At 55.6% G+C, this 23,369-nt stretch overlaps 1 protein-coding gene across 1 annotated transcript; it reads right to left on the bottom strand.

Moving 5' to 3' along the window:
- Positions 1-2: 2 nt before the first annotated feature.
- Ada (adenosine deaminase) lies at positions 3-21,395 on the bottom strand. The gene is made up of 12 exons (XM_005392467.2): positions 21,228-21,395; positions 10,761-10,822; positions 7,760-7,882; positions 6,123-6,266; positions 5,422-5,537; positions 4,126-4,253; positions 3,271-3,342; positions 3,085-3,186; positions 2,784-2,848; positions 1,360-1,489; positions 779-884; positions 3-318 (listed from the first exon to the last, which is right to left on the bottom strand). Exons 1-12 carry the CDS (start codon positions 21,258-21,260, stop codon positions 302-304), a joined length of 1,098 nt encoding a protein of 365 aa, XP_005392524.1. The 5' UTR covers positions 21,261-21,395; the 3' UTR covers positions 3-301.
- Between the last annotated feature and the right edge of the window lie 1,974 nt (positions 21,396-23,369).

The raw sequence follows: 23,369 nt of genomic DNA, 5'->3' as shown, positions 1-23,369 counted from the left end.
CAGGCTATACAGTGCCAGCCACTGGCAGCTTTATTGAGCACCAGATTTTCAGCACGAGTCATCTGAGGACAGGGGGCCTCAGATTCACGGTCACCCTTGACAAGGGCTCTAGTCCCTGGGAAGGATACACAATCAGAGGTGAGAAGTGGCCATTCCCAGGTTTGTGCGTGTGATACACAACAGTAGCTAACTCCTAAAGTCTTAGTCTTGAGGAGGGAATTCAGGTTAAGTGTCACTTGATCCCACAGAGTTGTGCAGGCTCCATCCGTGGGGTGAGGGCTCAGAGGAGGCCATGCCATCTTCAGGGGTCCTGCCCTGCTGGTCAGGTCAGAGAAGCAGAAAGATCAGGCAACTCACAGTAACCCCCTCCCCACCAGGACACTGTAAAAATCGTAACTCCAACACCAGAAAAGAACTGCAGACGGCGAATCTGAGGCTTAGAGCAAGGTAATGTCTTGCCAAGGCCACACAGGAAGGAAGTAGCAGAAAAGGCCAGGATCTGGTCCAGCTCCCTGCCCTTGGCTTTGGGCAGCCATGGGGATGCCTGGAGGGCTGAGACTGGCCCTCAGAAAGTCTTGCCTTCAGCCAGCCTCTCCCGACAGCAGCTACACAGAATATAAGCTGAGCTGATGAGGGGCTACCACAGTCAGGCCCAGGAGCCAAGCAGGCATCGCATGTCCTTGGCGCTGCCCGGGAGAAGGGCTCTTGCTTGAAGTCACACAGGAAGCCCAGCAGGTGACAGGACAGGGAGCCCACTAGAGCCCAGATGAAAACATACCAGCAGCGGCTGGCGGCAGTGGCATCCCGTAGGCTTTGTAGAGCTGGTTGAGGAGCTCCTCCTTCTCATCCTCTGGGAGGAAGCTGGACTTGGCGGCATTGATGTTCTAGAAGGGCCAGGGTAGCAGACAACGTGGAACCAGACCACAAGGACCGGAGCCCTTGGCGTCTAGTGATAGTTCATCCTCTTCATGGGGTATGGACAGTAAAGCCCAGGCTTTGTGAGAGGTGGGTGTGTGGGCAGAGAGTCCTGCGGGAGCTGACTCAGCATAACCCAAGATCAAACACTCAGCCTGGGATCTAGGAGTGGCCTGAAGGGTGCAGATTTTCATAGCCGGGCACACCTTTCCGGGGCGAGGGGTCCTTCAAGTGTGCGAGATCAAAGCAAAAGCTAAACCACTGGCCCTCAGTCAGGACACGAGCACTATGGCGTCCTCTGTGGAAGATGTCTGATGCCGTGCTTGGCCAGACTTGGGCTGTCTACCTGATGCACTCCAGGTCTCCTAGGCTCCAAGACCTGGATGTGACCTGCAAGCCTCTTACCCCTGTGGCCAGGAGTCAGGGCAACAACACGCCACTCACCAGTCGCTTAAACTCCTCCTCAGTAAAGCCCATGTCCCGTTTGGTCATCTGGTAGTCAGTGTCCAGGGTAGACATGAAGATAAGCGGGTCATCTGAGTTGAGCGAGTAGTTAACTTTGTCGTTCTTGAACCTGGCAGGGGGAGGGGGAGAAGAGCCCCCTTTACTCCTCCGTGACCGTCACTGCCCACTGACTCCTACCCACTTTGATCCTCACGAACCCACCAGGCTCTGTCCAAAATCACCTAACCAGCAACGCAAGACTTGAGCCCATCCTGCCAGCCCAGAGCCAGGAAGGGCAGAGGAGGGCGCTGACATGACAGCCAAGGAGAACGAGAGCTCCGGGAGGCTGGGAGAGCAGCACCCCCCACCCCCATCCTCTCTAGCCTTCCCCCTCCCAGCGCCACTCCCGAGAGCTGCCTGCACCCAACCCTGTCATTCCCCATCCCGCTGCATCAGGCCTTCCCCCCCACCACCACCACGAAGCCATTCCCGACATGGTCCCTGGCGACTGTCTTGTTCGTATAGAATTTGATACTGTTAACTGTTCTTGAAGCTTCTTCCCTCAATTTCTTTGATACCACACCTTTGGCTTTCCATGTATATGTCTCTTCTTTCTGACCCTTAAATGCCGCTGTCACTTTGAGTTCTATCCTAGGCCCTCATAGGCTCTCATGCTGCACCATCTTCTGGGACCTTCTCTTCTTCAGCCATCGTGTCTGTGCAGCTGACCCTTGAAACTTTCTCCAGCCCACGGGCTGTGCGCCTGTGTCCCTCCTAGAACCTGCAGTGGGGCTGCTCCCAGCAGCACACGTTCCACGTTCCTAAGGTCAGCCTGAGGACCCTGCCCTTACATAAGCTTGCCAGGCGGAACCACACTGGTTCGACCGTGGTCACCCCCACCCCAAGTCCTTGCTGTCCTTACTCTGCTTCAGGGGAATACACCTCAGCCCTCCCAAGGCCTGATACCTTGTCCCAGGGCTTGATCAGAGGGCAGAAGGAGGGTCTGGGCCCTGGTTGGGCTGTGGGATGGGAGCAGGTGTGGGAGAGGCCCTCCAGGGGAAAGCTCTAAGATGGCACTGGGAGGAGAGACCACACAGGCACACAAGAGATTCATCTTTCAGAAGCCCAGCGGGTAGACTTGAGAAAATGAGGAGTGTGGACATTTCCCTCGGGACAGTAGGACATCCTGCTGTGCTGAATGGGCTATAGGGCCACCAGACCTGCTGGTTAGTAGGTGGGGCATGTCAATCATGTAGCTCTGAGCTTTGCTCTCATTTGTGGGATAAGGACAGCAATGCCTGCTGCGCAGGTAGGTTTCATAACTGACAAACCCAGCCTGGGCCAGTGCCCTGTCCCTGCGTTTGCTCCTCACACTTGGCTTCGCTGGAATAGAACTGAACGGGTCCCCGGGGCGCAGAACTCACCGAACCACTGGGTGCTCCGTTTCCGCCTTCCACGCGCCTGTGAGGTAGCTGGACCAGGGACACACCTGCAAGAGCAGGGTGTGGCTGGCACGGCCTCCTCTCCCCAAGCCCCGCGGTGGCCAGGCCAACTGTTGCAATGCTATTCTTGCCAGGGCTGCACAGGCCTCTGCTGAGTCCCTTGAGCCCTCCACACCTTGCACTTGGACCCCAGCTGGCCGCTCCCTCAGGACTTGCCTGCTCCTGCTAGGGGACCTGCAGGGGTGGGGTGGACACAGCCAGGGACGGTTCCCCTGGCCCTCACCTCGAAGTGCATGTTTTCCTTCCGTAACCTGGCGTAAAGGGCCTCGTCCTCCAGGGTGTGGTAGCCGTGCCCCACCCTCTCCGTCTTGAGTACGTCCACAGCCTGTGGAGAGGCAGAGGAGAACAAAAGTGAGAAGAGGGGTCCAAGGAAGCAGGGCGCAGAGGCTCTCAGCCAGCAGCTCCTCACCTCGCGCACGATCTCTGGGGAGCACACCTCCCCGGCATGGACGGTGCGGTGAATGCCGCTCCTCACTGCCTCCTGGAAGGGAAAGAGCCAGGTCAGGGTGGCCCCGGCGTGAGCAGGGGCAAGCCCTGCCTTTGCCACACGGGGGTCTGAGTTTTGGCAGCTTGGGCTGTCCCTGTATCAGGCCAGGCTGCTTTAACAGCACGGGGCAGTGTGGCCTTGCTTTGGCCTGCTCAGGACCTAAGTGGTAGCTGTCCCTTATTATGCAGTTGCTATGTGTCAGGCTCTGAGGTGGCTTGCATACAGTGTCAAACAGGCGTGAGTGTTACAACATTTTATAGCACAGGAAGCTGAGGCTCAGGAAAGTTAAGTAACAGGACAGACACCAAACAGGAAGTGTGTGGGACCTTGGAAATGGGCCCAGAGAACAGACAGCCTCACCTAAAGGCACACAGCATATCATAGGCAGATGCAGCCTCAAGCACGGGATTCCCAGCACCACACGCCGCACCATGTGGAGGCGGGCCTTCCTTCCTTCCTTCCTTCTTTTGTTCCTTCCTTCCTGCCTTCCTTCTTTCCTTTCTTCCTTCCTTCCTTCCTCCCTCCCTCCGTCCCTCCCTTTCTTTTTTCTTTTGACACAGGCTGGGCTTGAACTCATTCTCCTGCATCAGCCTCCCAAGTGCTAGGATTATGGGTCTGCACCACTGTACCTCAAATTCAGGGGCTTTTCTTTATACCCAGTTCTGAGCCCCCACACGCAACCAGACACACTGGGAACTCAAGAGGCCCATGTTCCCTGTCCAGCAGAGTTCTCCCCAAACTCTCCAGTGGCCAGTCCCCCCGTCCCAGGGGCCCCACCTTGTAGGCCTCCAGGTGCCCCGGGAAGTAGCTGCTGCCTTGGATGTTCTCGTCGCCAGCCATGTCCATGGCCACCGTACCCTGGTGCCGGTACTTCTTACACATCTCCACCACCTCAGGGGACCATTCTGTGGCGAGATGCCCGCCAGGGCTCTATCAGCAGCACCATGCAGCAGGGCCTCCCAGTCCCCCGATCGATGTCGCATGACCCCCCAGTGCAAGACAGTCCAGTGTCTGGTCTTCAGACCGACTGCCAAGTCCTAGCCACATGGCCTTTGGCCGGTTGCTCTGCCCACAGCCTCAGAACCCTGCCTTCCCAGTGGGGGCACCACCACTACTGTAGCACAGGGTCAAGACGAGGTCTTGCCAAGGCTGTGTGTGTGTGTGTGTGTGTGTGTGTGTGTGTGTGTGTGTCACAAAGGGTGGAGCCTGGCCCAATGAGTGACACATGGGGTGTTTCCTCACTCAGTTCCTGCAGCAGCCCCTAGGTGGCTTCCCCCCACTTAGAAGGTAAGGAAATGGAACTTAACTAAAACAGGCTGGGATTGCTAAGGGTATTACTAAGGTGTTATACATTCCTAACCCATAAAGTTATTATGACCTATTTACATAGAATGAGTAAGCACAGGGTTTAGAGCCAGCTGGTCCCAGGTTCAAACCAAGGCTTTGTGTTTCCCTGACAGAGAAGCACGAGGCTTCACCTTTTCCTTACTCGGTTTCCCCATCTGTCAAATGTGGTTAAACAGTGGTAATCCCACCTCACAGGCTGCCACAAGGGTGGGAGGAGATGCACACCAGTTACTTCCCGAATGGGTATGTAGGTTAGCATCAGCTTCTGGCTTTGGTTCCCCCTGATTCTTAGGGTAGCAGAGGGAGGTGATTCTCCTGTGACACTCTCAGAGAGGTGGCATGACTTGCCCAGTGTCACACAGTGGGGTCTGCCACAAGAAGCTCAAGCCCTCAGCATATGATCAGTGTCAGTGACAAGGGAGACCCCTCGCCAACCCCAGAAGTCAGACCTAAGCATGGGCTGTGTGGGCTAACAGGGAAAGTGGGCTTGGATGGTTTCAATTGCTCAGGCTGCCTTGGCTTTATGCTTCCTGTAGACCATATGGCTGTCAAGAGTGTCACCGGGAAGGTCAGAGCCTTTCCAAGAGGCCTCTGGTGTTTCCAGGAAGCCCCAGGATCCTGCCGATGTGCTCGGGGACACCATGGGCAGATCAGGCACAGCCTCTGGCCAGGCCAGCACAGCAGGTTGGGGCCGGAGGCAGTTGGGCAGCTGGTGAGCATACTCACCCGGCTGGTGGCGCATGCAGCACAGGATGGACCTGGCCTTGATGCCGAAGGCTTTCTCCCCCTCACGCAGGCCCTGGTTCACGAGGTCTGCCACCTCGTCGGGGGTGAGGTCCCCTCTGTGTAGGGACGGGAGAAGGGATGGGACTGAGCAAAGGGAGCACTGAGCTGCTCCACTGACCCAGTTCTTCTGTGGAGAGACAGATGACCCAAGCCTTGGCACATCCCCACCAGCCTCGTTCTAGATGCCAGTGTGTAGTGGTGGCGGAGCCAGTGTTCCCACCCTGCATGGAGAGCGTGACAGCTCAGGCCACTCCCAGGTGGACCAGAATCTGGCTGTGGAGGTGAGTGTGGGGGGGTCTTGGTGCTATTACTTCCACATCCAGGGCTCTAGGCAGGGAGCAGGAATAGGCCAGCCTCACTTCAGCTGCAGGGTTGAGCAGGACCCTTAGAGGTCGCTGCTTAAGCGGTTAACATTCCCAGGCAGCAGGCCTGTACCCAGAGCTCTGGGCCAGGAAGCACAGCCACGCACCTTTGCCCCGAGTGAGAACAGGGTGAGGGAGGGAGCCACACTGTTACGGCCAAGTTAAACCCATCTTTCCGAGGCCGTGGACCAGATGAGGCCATGGGCCAGCGTCTCTGGTCTCAGGGTTGCCCCGCCCAGCCACACCCTCAGCACAGCCCGCCTCAGGGGTGTCGCTCACTCGGCCTGGTTCCAGGGGATTGGCTCCACTTTGGAGTTGGCCAGCAGGTGCGGGCTGTAGCGCACCTCCACGTACACCACGCCCTCCTTGGCCTTCATCTCCACGAACTCATAGGCGATCCTTTTGATGGCTTCCCTGCTGCCCCTGGGAATGGAAGAAAGTGGTTGGGGACAACTTTCTTTAAGGCCCTTGGGAGCTCCGGGAGCAAATGAGGCTGTCCCCAACCCTCAGCAGATCAGACCCACTTCTGACTGGCAGAGAGAGAGACATGGGTGCAGAAATTTAAATCCAATGGGACTAGGCTGAAGGAACCTGGGACTCACTCACAGACTTACCTGCTGTGTGACCTTGGGTTAGTCAGTCACCCTCTCTGACACCCACCTCAAAGGATTATGAGGACAAATGAGCTAAATAAATGGCCAGTGTTTGGAGCACAGCCAACAAAAGCTAAAAGTATTTTCATTGTTTCTGAGGGTTAGCCCCTGGAGGGTTGCCATAAATTGACCTGCCAGGTGCTCGTGGGTTCTACCTAGTGGGAGGTTTCCACCACAAATGGTGGAAACAGAATGTTGAGTAGAATGTGAGCGAAGGCAGGCAAGTGTTCCACGAGCACTGGGTGCAAAACCTGCCCAGCCCTGGGGATTTGGCCACCCCGAAGGGCTGTCACTGGAAGTGCCTGGGTCTCTGGGATCTGGGTGGAGGATGCTGCCTTCCTAGGGGTGGGACAGCCCTGGAGCCTGGGCTCAGCCCCATCCCAGCGAGGACAGTGCTCCTGCATCTCCCTCACTCCCAGCTGCCCTTGTGTCCCCTCAGCTATGGACTCCTGTGTTCCCCAAGGGGGCACCGAGCACTATGGCAGGCAGGATCCTGCCTTCACAGAGCCCACCTTCTAGCAAGAGAGACAGGAAGCAATGAGGGGAGATGGATGGTAGGTCAGGTGTGGCAAGTTCTACAGACAAAGCAGGGGGCAGCTGAAATGTTCGATAGCATGGTCAGAGAAGGCTTTGCTGAGGAAGAGACCTTCTTCAGAGCTGTGAAGGAACAGCATTACTTCTATAGGAACAGCATTCTAGGCAGTGGGGTGTGCAGAGGGGCTCCATGAGGATGAGGGTCAGGAGATGAGGGCCCAGAGCGCCCTGTGCACATGATACCAGGGCATCAGGGTCCTTGAGTTTTCTCTGAGAGACCCAAGCAGACACTGGGGAGTTTGGGGCAGTCATTGAGACTTCCCTCCAGCACACCCCATGCCCACTTCTGGGCCTTCCCAGGACCTACCGGTGTTCCCCATCCACTGACTTAAGACAGGGATGAAAGAACCTTGAGCCTCCTCCCTCTCGCCACCCCCAGAATTCAGGCTCACCTCCTCTCCCCTCACAACATGAAGCCCTGAACTGGGAGGCAGGAGACCCCCCAGCTCCATGCCTTGCTCTGCCTCTGACTCTATCTTCTGTGGACCTCGGTTTACCCAGGCCAAAGGGCTCTGTCTGACGTATAATGATGGCCTGGGGCTGCGGAGGTCACTCTCAGACTCCCAAAGGGCCATGCAGCTTCTCCAGCGCCCTCTGCAAACCCCCACGCCTGGCCCTAGTCGCAGGGATCACGGCTGTCCCAGGAGCTGAGCACTGGGGCCAACTCACGCGATAGCAGGCATGTAGTACTCAAACTTGGACAGGAAGTACGGGAGGGACTCTGGTTTGTCCATGCCGATGATCTTCTGCAGCTCCTCCGCTGTGTCAGCCGGAAGGGCGATCCCTCTCTTCCTGAAACAGAACCGAGAGAGTAGAGAAACAGCTCAGGGAAGATCCAGACATCCTAGTAGGGTAGATGGACAGAGCTAAGCCCCAGTGGAAAACATGGGATCCTTCCATCCAACTCCTCCCCTTGGACAGATGAGAACACTGAGGTCCAGGGCTGTGCAGCCAGGATGTAATCCTTCCAGGACCTGCTGGGCCTAAGCCATGATGAGTCAGCAGATCTCAAGGGCAGCAGAGGGGAGCAGCAGGGGTTGAAGTCCCTTTGTGTGAATGCAGCACACAGTGCTGATGCCTGAGACGGGGGAAGTGTAAGGGCAAGTTCATCACTTCCTCCTCAGCCCTGGGAGTGTGCAGAGCCAGCTGGTCTTGCGCCCTGGCAGGGGTTATCGGGGAATTAACTGCAGCGTAACAATTCCTGAAGCACAGGATGGCGCCAGGACAGCCCTCTCCGCCCTCCTTCCGTCTGTCTTACCAAAGCAGCCCCACAGCCCAGCGTGCTGTGAGAGGGCAGGGTGGCAGCTCTGGAGTAGGCCTGGTAAGCTGCCTACCCCTCTCAGAGCTCTGTCCCTTCCCTGCCCTAAGCCCCTGACTCAGACTGGGTCATGGCAACACTCAGCAAGGCCTGCTGCGATCACACTCCGGCCTGGAGCGCTCCTCGCCTCCCGGGTGTCTCTGCTGCGCCCTGGGCCACAGGAAGCAGGGTGCAGCTCTGTGGCTTCCTCTTCTGCAAACGCCCCTGCGTCTTCCTCCCATCCTGGCCAGGCTCTGGTTCACAAGGGTGGTCTCTCTGGGCCTCAGTTTCTCTACTTTCAAGATAAAAGGGACAGGCAAAGAAATGCTTCCTGACACGGGGCACAAAATTAGAAATAGCAAAAGGCACGTTGAGGAAAAATACGGAGAGGAGAACTTTAAACCTAAAGTGAGTCGCCTCAAGGAGATGGAAAGACATTGCATCCTTGAAATAAGAATGCCCCTTTTTAAAAAGGGAACATTCAGGAGCAGGGAGGGAGGGATGTGGCTTAGTGGTAGAGCACTTGGCTAGCATACGTGGGGCTCTGGGTTCGGTCCTAGCACAGCAAAATACAAAACAAAACAAAAACAGTTTTCCCACATAAATGTCGGTTCCTAAGCCACTAGTATGCCTCCTTCCATATCTGGCAGCCTGGACTTTATGAAGGGCATTAACTGGTCACTGTGGTACCCATCAGTCTGCCAGCCGGCCAGCTGTGGTGCCTTATCAGGCCCGCACCCCTGCAAGACCCCACGGCAGAAACGGCGCCTCTGCTGCACCATGGTGCACAGAGGGCAGAGAGATGCGTAGTGCTCGCCAGGGCCCCAGCTGAGCCTCCAGCTGCTGGCCAGCCTGACCCAGGCTCTCCTAAGGCAGCGCCTTGGCCCCAAAGGGAATGAGCTGCCAGGCTATGTCTGAAGACAGTGGCCCTGACTCCAGCCTGGCACCCGCAGAAGGGGAGGTCTGAGAGGACCCCTGGACACAGTCTGCAGACAGGCAGGAGGCTACGTCCAGGTTCAGAGCAGGGCGGTGGCCAGAGGTGAGGGTGGCCAGAGGAGTGGGTCATGAAGGAGACTGGGGGAACCTGAGCAGAAGGAGCAAGAGAACAGACAGAGACAGAAAGAAGGCCACTGGATCGGCCTGGGAGCCACAGGCCAGGCCCCCTCCCCACTGCTGACTGGCCCTCTCGCATCTTTGCGGGCACCCATATCTGAGTTGGCCGCCTGGTGACCCCAGGGCAAACTCCAGCTGGAGCTTCTTCCAGGGCCAACTGAGGTGGCCCAGAAAGGGAAAATCAGGCCAGCTGCTCCATGCTGGCAGCTCCCTGCCCTTCTCCTCTGCTGCAGCCTGGACATTATCACCTCCTTGTTCCCACTCATGAGCGCTTTATGACCCATCAACACCCTGAGATTAGATCCCATTTCGAGGTTACACCCTAATGACCTTGAAGGGGCCCTGTGGCAGCAGCTGCTTACTCCAAGTGGGCAAAGGACAGGCAGAGATAAGGCCCAAGGCTTCACCTCCTTACCTGAGTCATGGGGGCTTCTTAATAATATTATCACTAGGTGATGTTTATGATGCACCCAATGCACTCTAGGCCTGAGCTAAGCAGACTTCGTGAAACCTCTGGCCGTGTGGGTAATGGTTAGGGACACGGACTCTGGCCACACCTCCTGGGCTCAGACATCTGCCCTGTGCTCACTGGGTAAGTGAAGTGACTCCAGTGTCATGGCTCCATTTGCTCATCTGTCAAGCAGATGGGGGAGTGGCCTGGCCCACAAGCTGGTGTGAGGACTCACTGGGTTAACCCAGGCGAAGCCCAGAAAGGGGTGTGTGACCCAGTCAATGACAACGTGCTTATGTTACACAGCTAAACAAGTGTACATCAACAGCAGCTGCCAGCAGGTAGGAAAAGGTTGCTGGAAGTGCAGTGAGGAGGAGGAAAGTGTACTCCCCAGAACTCCCAGGCAGCTGGGAGAGATGCTCCCAAGCTGGGGACAAACACCCCAGGATCACTGGTTCTCTCCCGAGGGGCAGGTGTCTAGACACCCGAAGGGATTCTGGCTCATGGAAAAGAATGTTTAAACTGGGGCCAGAGCTGACCCTCTGAAGACAATGGGCGAGGCCGAGTCCTTCCAGCTCCAGACAATGAGTGCAGGGCGCTGTCCCCTGGGAGCGGGGACAGGATGGCTCATCTCCCCGACCGGGCGGCCCCAGGCTCTCCCTCCACCCACAGAGGCCAGGGTCCTTCAAGCCAGGGGCTGGCTTGATTTCAGCAGGGACGCAGGAGGGAGCAGTAACCGTGGGATTCTTCAGGGGCCTCTGAGGAGCTCCACCCAACCCCAGGGAGGCGGCTTCTGTCTGTGGACTTACTTGCCGAAGTACAAGATGGTTTCGGGCTTGATGCTTCCATCCAGGTGGACGTGCAGCTCCACCTGCAGGGGCCAGAGAGGAGAGAGATGCCCATGGGTGTCTGAGGGGCCTTTTGGGGATTAACGTTAATATTAGCTGTGAGGACAACTCGCTGCCATTTCCTGTGGACACTTACCGCACACACTTCACTAAACTCCACACACTGTCTTGTTTAATCCTCACCAGTGGGACAGGTTCAGCTGTTACCTCCATCCATCTCCTTCGCAGTTGAGGACATGGAAGTTCAGCGTGGTTAAGTATCTTGTCCAAAGCCACACAGCAGCCAAGTAATGGGAGCGAGAACCCAACCCCATGCCTTTGCTCTTAACCACAGCTGAGGAGGGAAGAACCAGAATTCTGACCCAAGCCCAATTCCAAAGCTTATGCTGTCACCATGAAGCCAGCCAAAGCTCCAGATGAGGAAGTTGGCTGCCTGAATGGGAAGAGGGGCTGTTGGGAGCACCCACAAGAGCTGCCTCCTGTGGGGGCTGGCAAGGAAGAGATGCCAAGGCCTCCCATGGACAGGACCTCAGGGCAGTCAGATCTGCCCTGCAACCTTCCAGAGGACAGGTGCAGAGAAGTCCTCCCTCCCGGGCTCAGGGTCAAGTTCATTGTTGGGCTTCTTCACAGCATCACTTCAATTCCCAAGTGGCCAAGGATTTACTGGATTCTCAAAATACTCTCAGCATTGGAGCACCGAAGCTTGCAGCCCTGGGAATTGCTAACCAGCTGTGTGATCTGGAGCAAGTGACTTCATCTCCCTGAATCTCCTGTTTCTAATCCTTAACCCTCCCGGGGCAAGAGAGGACCCAGCAAGAGGCAGGGTTATATCACGGTTAGAGCATCACCAAGGAGTACAAGCCAGCATCCTGGCTCCTTCACCCACTGCCAGTGTGGCCTGGAGAAAGTCTCTCGACTTCCCATGCCTCAGTGTCTTCATCTGTCAAATGGGGAAATAGCCTAGGACTAGGACTCCTAGGACTCTCATGATCAGTGACATGGCCACGGAGCACTGCACACATAGCAAAATGCAAAATACGTGTCAACCATAAGTCTTTCATTTGACAAACAATTATGGAGCCCCTGCTGGGTGCTAGGGACACAGAGGTAACAAAAAAGGGACAAAATCTCATTCCTGTAGCACATACAGTCCATCAAAGGGCAGAGGCACCAGGTAAATGTCATATCAATAAATGTACAAAGCGGGTACAGTGGCACACTCCTGTAATCTCAGCACTGGGCAGGCTGAGGTAAGAGGATTGCAAGTTTGAGCTCAGCCTGGATAGCTTAGCAATACCCTGTCTCAAGATTAAAAAAAAAAATTAAAAAGGACTGGGGATGTAGCTCAGTGTGAAGATCATAGGTTTAATCCCCAGTACCACCCCCCCAAAAAATGACATTTCTGGTTAGATTCAGGTAGGGGGTGATTCCCTGAGACAGAGCACTGGAAGAGGACCAAGTCATAAAGGATAACAAAAGACAGGGATGTAGGAGTGACTTGATTTTAGTTATTAAAAGGGAGTGGTGGACAGAGCGACGCCAGCATTTAGAGCTGTCTTTAGAGCCAGGCGGGGACATAAACAGGGCTATGGGTGTAGCACTGTGGCCTGAAGCTGGGCTCTTGAAGGAGTCACTGAGGGAAAGCTTGTCAAGGGAGGCGAGGCCAGGCCTAGGACCAGGCTTTGGCCTGTGCTGTCGCTCAGGGGCCAAGCAGGGAAGGCTGAGCCTGGAGGACAGCGGCCAGACGGTACAAGGGGCAGGGGTGCTGTGTGCAGAGGCAGGGCCGTCAGGTGTCAGGGAGGAGTGGTGCCCCACCGTGTCAGCAGCGTGGGCTCCACAGCGGCCCCCAAAGCTGTCTACAGCTCGATTCCCAGAACCTGTAAGTATGGACTTACGTGTAAAGCAAAAAATGTGATCCTTGGAAATCTTGAGAGGAAGAGTCTGTCCTGGTTATCTGGATGGAACCTGAATGAAACCTTACATCCTTACAACAGAGGCAGACAGTTTTGAGACGGCACACACACACACACACGCACACATGCATGTACATATGCGCATGCACGCGTGCATACACCCCGCCCCAGGAAGCAGCAACATGACCACAGAGGCGGAGACGGGAGCCATGTGGCCATAGGCCAAGAATAACTGGAGCCACCGGAAGTTGGGAGAGCAATGAACAGATATCCCCAAGCCTTCAGAGGGAGCACGGCCCTGCCAGCACCGTGACTTTGGACTCCTGGCTTCCAGAACTGCGAGGGACTATATTTCTGGAGTTGAAAGCCACCCAGTGCATGGTTATTTGTTGCAGCAACCCCAGGAAATTCATAGAGCCAGGCCCTGCCAGGTCAAGGGTGAGAGGGCAGAAAGACACCCCTTGGTCTAAGAACAAAGACACTGGGATCCTGGGGTGTTTCTCGACCCACCGATGCCCGGGTCCCACCCGACTAGTTACATCACAGTCACTGGGGTGGGCCCAGGCTCCAGTATGTGTGTGTATTTTGTGGTGAGGCGATTGAGCCCGGTGCCCTGGGCATGCCAGGCTAGTGTCTACCATTGAACTATAGCTGGTTTTTTTTTTTTTTTTTTTTTTTCAAATTTACTTTTTTAAAACATGCAGTGAAAGCTGAAAACCGGTGTCCCGGAAAATCTTTTTGGAGTGCGTGTAGAGGCAGAAACTGTACCGGAGGAAGGCAAACGTGGATGTTTAAAAATGCAGAAAATTTTAACTATCTTCTCACGAATTTTACCCATGAATGGGAGACTAATGTGTGGGAGGGAGCAGCAGGTAATGTGGCTGAAGAGAAGTTTAAGGTGGGAGTGACTCGGTCCCGTTTATTGGTGGTGAGACTCTGTCTTAAAAATAAAAATTTAAAAGGACTGGGGATGTAGCTTGGTGGCAGAGCACTTAAGAGTTTGAACCCTAGTACCAGGAAAAAAAAAAAACTGGTGGAGCTAGGCATGCTGATACTTTGGAGGCTGAACCAGGAGGACTGCCAGTTAGAGGCCAGCCAGAGAAGCTTAGCAAGCCCCTGTGTCAGCATAAAATAAAAAAGACTGGGGATGTAGCTTGATGGTGGAGCACTTGCCTACCATGTGGGCCAGGCACTGGGTTCCATTTCCAGCACTAAAACAGACACACATTGGTGGGGGTGGTGGCCACTGAGATAGAAAGAGTGACAAGGTTGGGGGAGGGTATAGAATGCAAAACCAGGCCTAGCCTCAGAGCAGGGAAAAGAGGCAATGAGCTGCTCTGGGCATGGTGGTGCACACCTGTAATCCCAGCACTTGGGAGGCTGAGGCAGGAGAATTGTGGCGAGTTTGAGGCCAGCCTGAACTGCATAGTGAGACCCTGTCTCAAAAAGACCAAAAAAAAAAAAAAAAGGAGAAGAAGCAATAAGCTGGGGAGTGGGCTGTTTGCCCCAAGAGGCTGTGAAAGCATTGAAATGCCACAGCAAGATACCCTCAGGTTCTCTGCTTTGGCCAACAGCTAGCAATGTTCCACGGGGGGCAACCATCCCCTCACCAGCCTGGGTCCTGAGTGACCACCATGAGCAGAAACCTCACTGGAGACTTGCAAGGAACAAGGGAATGAGCAAGAATAGGTCCCTCACTATCACTGGGCCACTCAGATCTGGGGATGTTTGTCCTGCATCCCAGAGCAGCCCGTCCTGGCTGACCTAACACTGTCCCGTCCTCAGAGTCGCAGACTGGGATGAGCCACCGGACCAAGAGCTGTGAGGTGAAGGAAAACATAGGCGAGGGCAACAATGTGCAGAGTGTGTCCACAACAGACCACACAGAGGAGCAGCCAGATAGAGGAGGAGTCAGCGGGGAGAAGCGCAGTCAAGGAGGAGGATGGTTCCGGGTGGAAGGAACGCAGGTGCTAGGTGTCCCAGGCCGGAAGCAGGCTGGGAACTGGCCGGGATCTCGGGGGCCACAGTAAAGGGTTCTTCAGGGGAGTGTTTCCAATAGGAGAGGCACCTTTTAAAAGCTCCTCCTGGCTGATGGGCAGAGAGCCGGCAGGAGGGCAGCCCGAGCAGGAGACAGCACACCTGTGTCCAGAAGAGGACGGAATGGGTTGCAGCCTCAGGCACAGGCACTCAGCAAGCGGTGCCGAAGCTGTGCATCTCAGGGTCCTACCCTGCGCCATAGCTCTCACCCGCCCTTGAAGCCACCTGTGAGGCACCCAGACATGTTCTGTGGGGGGAACAAAGGCAGGAGCCACCTCCACTGGTGGGGCTCAGGCAGGGCTTCTACCGAACCTTCTAGAAACCTGCTGAGAAACCTGCTCACTCACCCTGGATGACCTGGGGGGACAGGGTGGGAGACAGGTGGGGACCCTGCTCTCCTGACCCCATTCCAGGAGAAGGAATAGCAGGGATGTCTAACACTGGAGTATCTACTATGTGCACGTCTTGCTCCATCCTCAAAACCAGGGAGGGACTTTGCTTCCCATTTTATAGATGAGGAAAAAGAGGCTTAAAGAAGCATCCAAAGACTTAGAGTCAGTCTGAGGGGCTGAGGATGTAGCTCAGTGGCAAAGCACCTGCCTGGCAAGTGCAAGGTCATGAGTTCGATTCCTGGTACAGGAAGAAAAAAAAAAAACAAACAAAAAAATAGAATCAGTCAGAGATGGGGTCAGAATATGAACCCATCAGGTCTGGCTCCTGCGCTCCTAACCACTGTACTGCAGGGTACCTCACTTCAGACAGGAGAGATCCAGCAATAGTAATGCTAACAATAAGGCCACCTGCTAGCCCTATATCAGGCCCTATATCTCATTAATCCGGACCCCTTGGCAAGCTACACTTCAGTCCCAGTTGCAGAGGTGGAAATGGATCTGCCCAGCTCAGCTCTGAGAAGTCTGGTGACCTTCCCAGGATTACACAGACTGGATGGCTGGGTGAGGCTGGAGCCCAAGTCCGTGCATAGGCTGCAGAACCTCCAGGCCCTCATGCCAAGGCTGTACACAGCCTGATCTCTGGAGAGGAACTTCAAGCCCCTCTGCACTGCTCTCTTCAAGGCTGACCCGCGGCTGACCCGCAGGAAATCTTCAGAGCGGCAGGAAATCCTCCCAGGCCTGATGTGAACAGGAAACAGCCCCGGTGACTGACAGCTCCACGCTATGTGCTCAGAATTGAGGAAACACTCTGGCTCTCAAGGGACGTCAGGCAGGTGAGGCCCAGAGCAGCTCGTGCACACCCTGCATCAGCTCAGGTCACCGAGGGTGTTGGTAGCAGAGCCCAGACGAGGACCCAGGTCTTGAACTCCTTGTCCAGCTACTCCCAGATCTGACTCAGGCTCACAAGGCCCGAGAGTGAGCAGGGCCTCCTAGCCCCCAGGCAAACCCAAGCGCACAACTTTGTCCCAGGACTCACAGGCCCCTGAACACACCACTGTTGGTTTTCACCCCACTGACATTTTGTACACTTGTGTAATATACCTGTCTCCCCCAGTAGCAGCTTCCAGAGAGCAGGGACTTGGTCAGTGTCATCCCACTGGGCCCTCGGTGCCTGGCATAGTACTGGCACAGCAAAATGTGCTCTGTGTGAATGGCCAAGTGCTTGCTTTCCCCTCTCCCTGTTCTGCATCAGCAGTGCTGGGTCCTCTCCCTGCTGTGGGCAAGGGGCTGGCCTCCCCATCTTGGGACTGGCCGAGAATTCAGACAGGGCCAGAGTAGCCAGGGCTGCCTGACCGGACTCTGGGCCCTGAGCACTGCAGCCAGATCCCAGATGAGCCACAGGTACCCACTGCCAGCCACGGGTTCCCTCTTCCTGGCCTTGCTCTAGGCAATGAGTTTGGTGGTGCCAGGGGTCAGTGCCTCATGCCCCCCACTGCTTCTCAGGATGAGGCCTAGGGACAGCAGCCCTCAGCCACCAAACTACTACAGGCCCGCCTCCTCCAGGAAGCCCTCTATGCCCAGCCCCATCTGAGCTCCTGCTGCTCTGAGGCATAGAGTGGAAGAGGGTGAGCAGTTTCTCGGTGTTTCCTGTTGTCTTGGGGCCCAAATGAGGTCTGTGCTGCTGCTGCTGCTGCAGCTGTGAGCTGCCCCACAGGTTTCCCAGATACAAGATGTGGCTTCTGGATGAGGAAAATCGCATGGAGCAGCAGACTAGGAACTTGGTCCAGTTATCCCTGCTTGATAGGGGCCAAGACTAAGGCACAGAGAGATTAAGGAACTTGCTTTGCTAATGCATACCAGGGCCAGGAAGTTGCCTACCCCTAAAGCTGAAAATTCTCACCCTGCCACAAGCTCCCTGCATCCTGCACTGCAAGGAGCCAGGGGAATGATGGGAAGTTGGAAGCAGGATGAGTAAGAGATGTGATGGAGCTGCTGCTGCCGAGCCACACCCGCACTTAGTGATTGACACAGGTATGGGGATACTTTCCATGTCCCTGGGGAAACTGAAGCACAGTGAAGTTAACTCACTCACACTCCCCCTGCCCCAGAAGTGGAAGATCAGGATCGGAAGGACTGGACTAGAGCTGGAGTTCAAACTTTGTGGCCGTTCTCCCTCGCTGGTCAACAGGACCACAGAGGCTACCCATCCCCTCGGCTGCTCTGGGGCCTCAGGGCACTTGGGGTGAGGGTGAGCCACCTCCCAGTGCCCTGTCCAGTGCCACACCTCCGCGCCACTTCCCTATCCCTGGCGGCACCCCAGGGACCCTCCCAGTCTCTCCCAAGTTGAGGCCAATATGCAATCAAGAGGCTGGCTGGCCTCCCTGCCTCCTTCCACTAACACTTCCCCTCTCTCTGTCCAACCAAAGGCTTCCAGGAAGCTCAGTCTTTTTTGTTCCCCTGGCCCAGCTGCTATGTGAGCCAAATGGGTATGGCAGGCTCTCCCAGGGGCACGTTTGTCTCAGCAGGTGGCTCTGGTAACTGAAAGGCCCTGGGAGCCCCATGAGGTTAAACCGAGGCTTCGTCTCTGGAAGACAAGCAGCAAGAGCAGCCCCGCAGGTGGCTGAGTCCACAGCCCCGGGAAGGGCTTGCACATCCGCAGGCCTGCAGAGCCTGCTGCTCCCTGCAGGTCTGGAGAAGAAACGCCGGGCACCACATCCCATCTTACAAAGGAGAAGCACAGGTTGGGACTTGCCTGCTTTGGCTGGGATCTGTCCCCATTCTGTTGGAAGCAAGGCACTGGGTCACACTGCTGCCCTCACCCAAACGCTTCCCCACACCCTCCATTGTTTGCTTGTTTGTTTTGGGGGTTGTTTTGTTTTGTGTTTTGTTTGTGCACAAAGAGTGACTGGTAAATTAGCAAAGCAGTTAATAACACCACATCAGTTTTCGGTTAATCTTCTGCTTTCTGGCTGTGTGACTCTGGCAACTTCCCTCCGCGCTGAGTCAGTTTCCTCACATGTAAATGAGGAGAACAGGACAGTGGTAAACATGAGATGAGCCAATGGATGGAAGAGGGTTAGAAGACTGCACAGAGTTTACCCGGCAGAGTAAGCACCGCCAGATGACAAAGGAAAAGCGCTGTGGTGGCTCAGTTGGCCCCAGTGTCCCTCTGCTTGAGGGACAGCTTGGATGCAATCTTTCCAGCCTGAGCCAGTTCACCTCCCCCTCTACTACTTCAAGGTGCTCCATTTGGTGTAGCCTTAGGCAAGTCTTTTCATCTCCCTAGGTCTCAGTTTCTTACCTCTGAGATAAGTTGCAGAAGGGACTGGTACCCAGGACCACTCAAAGGACAGCCACAGTTTTATTACTATCACAGCACTGCCCTTCAGGACACAGGGCCTCAGGGCCACCGGACTCTCCAGCATACTTGTTGTGGACAGAGCCATACCAGCCACCCAGCCAGCCCTTCCCACCTTCTCTAGTGGCCAGCAAGTGCCCAGGGAGCTTTTGTTGGAAGGACACAGTCACACGGGGTAGACCACAGCCTGGACCCTTCCTCCTCGAAGCAGTGTCTGAGAGCCAGCAGTATCAGCAAGGTTTACCTGGCAGCCTGATTAAACCATCTCAATCAGCCGCCTCAGTCAGAGCACCACCATTCAAAGGCAGGTGATACGAATGCACACTGAAGTTTGAAAAGCACCACCTGCTCTGTCCTCTTAAAGCAGGTAAGTATGAGAAGCAAAGGAACAGGTGAAGGCCCCGAACCAGTGGAGGCCCCTACACCTGGGCACTGACACCTCCATCAGGCAAGGCTCCCACAGAAGCAGCTCCAGAGAGACGGTCAGTGGCATGGGACTTTGAAGCCAGCACCTCCAGGCTCAAACCCCAACTTGGCTACTTCCTAGCTGTGTGATCTTGGGCCTACTTATTCTATCTGATGGGGATGATGCTGGCAACCTCACAGGGTCATTGGCCGGATCAGAGAATTCTTGTAGTTACCGTGTTTGGGCATGTGCACACAACAAGCAACACTCAATGATACTTCAGCCAGTGATACTAACAGTCATATCCATTATCATTATCTGACCGTGGTGCTAACAGTAATACTTACTATCTGATGGTCACAGGAAGCCCAGGAGCCCATTCTGGTCACAGCTCCTCCTTCCTGATCCTCAGCATCATTTCCTCCTTACAATGACATGAGGTTGGTCACACCTCACATGGCAGATGACACTACCTTGCCTGTCAAGCTCACTTGTGCAAACAGGTGGTTTCCCATTCTCTAGGCATGGAAATGGGCCCAGAGTGTGTGTGAATGAATGGAGGAGAGGACTGGACGAGGCTGCCAAACTGGGTAGCAAAGCATTTGGTGGCTCACAGCCTCCCTGCAGGGCTGTGAAAAAAGTATTGCAAGGAACAAATAAATCAGTGCACAAAGCACTATAAGACGCACAGCCCATTATTCACCTTTGGAACGCCCACACCACTCCCAGTCAAAGGGCTTCACTGCTGCCTTAGGAGTCACCTTAGGACAAGGTGGATCCCCTGAGCCTGGGAGCAGAGGGAATCTGGAGCACACACACGAAAAAGGCAGGGTTACCAGTAGTGGGTCCAGACCTGCCTCCCCCGCCCCCAGGATTCTAACACTTGTGCCATCACCATTTGTAACTTTTTCTTAGAGGGGCAAGTTGAGGCTGACTGCAGCTGATTCCTCCCTCTGGCCCCCTAGTCTCACATGCTATTGGCTGATCGCCATGCTTGGTGGACTCCTGGGGTAACTACAAAGCGGAACTTTAAAAGTTAGTTTTTTTTTTTCTTTTACAGATCAGCAACTACTCCAAACTTCCTCCTGAGGTGCATATCACCAACACCACCTGCACTCCTCGGCCCAAAAGAAGTGACAGAGGGGCTGGGGATTTAGCTCAGAGGCACAGTGCCTGCCTGGGAAGTGCAAGGTCGTGAGTTCGGTTCCCGGTACCAGAAAAAAAAAAAAAACCCAAAAACCAAAAACAAAAAAAAACAAAAACAAAAACAAAACAAAAAAAAGTGACGGAATGCGCAGAGGTAAGCCCCAGGAGATGGGAACCTAGTTTCCTTCCCACAGGAAAGAGGAGGATGAACTGAAGAGCTGAAGTGATAAAGCAAGTGTAAAGATCTGCACTGCCTGTCTGTGTCCCCGTCCCCTGTGTCCCTTACTATAAAAGACTCTTTCCCCCTGTACGCGGAGAGATGGAAATTTCAGGCAAACGGGCTCCTCCCTCTCCTTGGAGCTAGCTTTAAATAATTTCTTTTTCCTTTTTACCAAAATAAATGGTCCCTTTTGATTCGGTCAGTGGGAGCAAATGAAGCTGAACCAGCAGCAGGGACCCACGCCTCCCTGCACAGAATCCGCAGGGCTGCAAGGCAGGCCGCGGGCTGGGACCCTCCAGACCCGCTCTTCCACACTGTGGGTGGAGAGGCAGGAGCTGTCTCCAGAGAGCAGTGGCTGTGGCTCGCCCCAAGTGAACCCCACTGCGATCCGAGGCCCAGGACCCCAGCCCCTCGTCGCGGGGAGGTGCACGTCCTGCTCGCCCCAGCCTCTTTCCTGCAAAGCTCAGAGTTCTTCCCACGGGCGCATCCTCAAACAAGGGCCCCTTGTCGCTCCCATCATAACGAAGCTCAGCGTTTGCCGGGCTCACAACCGGATGCCTAGAGACCTAGACCTCCGGGGCCACACTGTACAGCTCAGTTCAGAGACATCAAGGCCTCTAGCGAGGCTCACACAGCTGCTCGGCGGCGCTAGGTGCCCATCTGGCAATCAGTGAGGCTTAGACCCAAAGGAGCCAAGTCTGAGCAGAAGCAGGACCCGGAGGCCGGTCAGGGACGCCTCCGGGTTCCGGACGCTCCCCTCCTCCCGGTCGCTCCCCAAGCAGCCTAGGGGCGAGCCAAGGCTCGAGCCGAGGGGACAGAGCGCCCGCAGGGGCCCCGAGGGCTTGTGCCGAGAGGACGCTGATGCCGGCACCCCCCGCCCCCCCCCACACACACACATACACACGAGGCAGACCCAGAGCCAGAGCCCAGACCCGGAGCCCCGGCCCCGTGCTCACTTTGGGCTTGTTGAAGGCAGGTGCAGGTGTCATGGTGCCCAGCGTGCGCACTAGCGCTGCTCCTTCGGCCGAAGCTCGGTGGGTCTCGCCGATCGGTGGCCGTCCGATCCCCGGGGGCCCTCAGTGGCCGGCGCCGGCCAAGTTCTTCTATACTCCGCCGGGCCCCGCCTCGGCCCCGCCCCTTAGTCCCCGCCCCTCGCCGGAGTCCCCACCCCGCCCGCCAGGCCGCGCGTTTCCTGGAATTCCGGACCCGACCTGGCCGGCTGCACGCCCCAAACCTGCTCAGCGCCACGGGCCGGCTCGGCCCCAGCAGCCCCGCTGGGCTCTGCCCAGGTCCCCACCCGTCCAGTAACACTGGCGTTTCCACCCCTGCCCGGGCGCCCACTATGTGCAGACTCGAGCTGGAGGCGGGAAACCGGTGCGCATCCGGTGCTTCCCGGGGCCCGTGTTCCACAGGCGAGAGCCACCCTCCACGCAGAAACCCACCACAGAAGTGTGTGGATAGATGGAGGGCTCCGCTGGGGTCTAGGACCTGCTGGAGTCCACCAGGTGCAAGGGATGGGGGCCGAAAGAGAGGCGTTCAGTGCGAGAGACTCCGGGGAGCTGGGGACAAAGGAGCCCTGAGTTGCGGGACACGGGGGAGGAGAGACAGCAGTTAGTCTCCTCCCGGGCAGTTACCGGGATAAACCTGCCCAGGCGCAGACAGCGAACTTAGGAAGTGCTGACGGCAGTGCTGCTTGCAGCGAGCACACTGGAACCCCGGCACATGCCAGCCACCGGCGAGGGAGCCAAGAAACGGGAGAAGTCACACCGCGGACATTACCTTACACTGCAGTGAAACTGAAACAACTTCAGCTACAGACCGCAGCAGAGCTGCTCAGAAACAATGTTAGGTGGGGGAAGAAAAAAGTGGCAAAAAGTATATACACTGTGGCGCAAGTTTCAGAATACATAAAAAACGGAACCAATCCCCAGTGCAGCAAGTGAGAAAGTCGAAGCAAAAGTTTGCATGTTTAGTATCTGTGGGGAAAAAATGTGAAGCACGGGAAAGAGAAGCACAAATAAATGAGAACAGTTTTGAAAATGGCACCAGGAGGGGCACCCAGGGACTTTGAGAGTGCTGGTAGGGCTCCAGTGTTCCGTGGAATGTGGCTTGACTTCATCATATTATAAATAAACAACATATCCTTTAATAAGGGGGCAAGGGAGGCTGAGAGGGTGGAGAGGCCGGGCTGTGGAGCTTTCAGGATACAGGGAAATTTGGTCTTTCCCGCAAGTACTGTGTAATCAGTGGGGGGTTTTCAGTGGCTGCAAGACAGGATCAAACTTTTATTCAGAAAAAAATATTCTTCAGCTATGTAAAGTGTGGTCTGGAAGTCATCAGCCTCAACATCCCAGTGGAGCTGGTTAAAAATGCTCTCTCTGTGGCTCCATCACAGACCTACGGGACCACCAGAATCCGTATTTTCACAAGACCCCCCTCCCCAGCACACACATATACACACACACAGCTTGGGCGCACAGCACCAGTTGAGGAGCCTGGGTGCCCTGTTGTGAGGGAAGGCACTGGATGGACTAGGGGAGGGTGGGAGACCAGGCAGGAGCAATTGCAGCTATCTGAGTGACAGGTGGTGACAGCTATGCGGGGGATGGGAGACTCAGAGTCAAGCTATATGTAAAGGGCAACGTCAGCTGGATTTGGGGTGGGGTCATATGTGGGAGGGGGAAGAGCAGTTCTAAAACAATCTGTTCTGATTTGTTGTCAGAGCTGCAGAGGAGCTTTGTGTAAGGTCGGTGTGTAACTCAGGATAATAGTGACACGGTCCTGTTTATACACCCTTGGCACCAGGGGCCCTGGGAAGTGGTTTATAAAGACTGTCTCATTGGATCTGCCCCATGAAGCAGTAACTGTTCTTGTTGTATAAACAAGGACCCTGGGGTCCAGGGAGGGGACAGCCAGCTTGGCTTATGGATTCCAAGTAGACTGTAGAACTGAGATGGGCATTTGAACCTGACTCAGGAACCTTCACCCTAGCATCTGACTGCCAAATCTAGTTACTGCCTCTGATACGACATTCAAGCCTCTCTCCAGAAGCAGCCCTCTACTTCCCAGCGTATTCTCCAAACCCTGCCCAACCTGGA

The sequence above is a fragment of the Chinchilla lanigera genome, unplaced genomic scaffold (assembly GCF_000276665.1).
Source record: "Chinchilla lanigera isolate Chin_1 unplaced genomic scaffold, ChiLan1.0 scaffold00044, whole genome shotgun sequence".
Lineage (NCBI taxonomy): Eukaryota > Metazoa > Chordata > Mammalia > Rodentia > Chinchillidae > Chinchilla > Chinchilla lanigera.
The sequence above is the reverse complement of the archived record's forward strand: the minus strand, read 5'-3'. Positions and strand labels throughout refer to the sequence as shown.

What these genes read in the sequence shown, in the direction of transcription:
- Ada (XM_005392467.2), bottom strand. Translation starts at nt 21,260, where the DNA reads ATGACACCTGCACCTGCCTTCAACAAGCCCAAA. An exon ending in ACGGAGCACCCAGTGGTTCG is followed by an intron (nt 1,490 to 2,783) that starts GTGAGTTCTGCG and finishes TCCCCCTGCCAG; the next exon opens with GTTCAAGAACGACAAAGTTA. An exon ending in AGGAGGAGTTTAAGCGACTG is followed by an intron (nt 885 to 1,359) that starts GTGAGTGGCGTG and finishes TGGCCCTTCTAG; the next exon opens with AACATCAATGCCGCCAAGTC.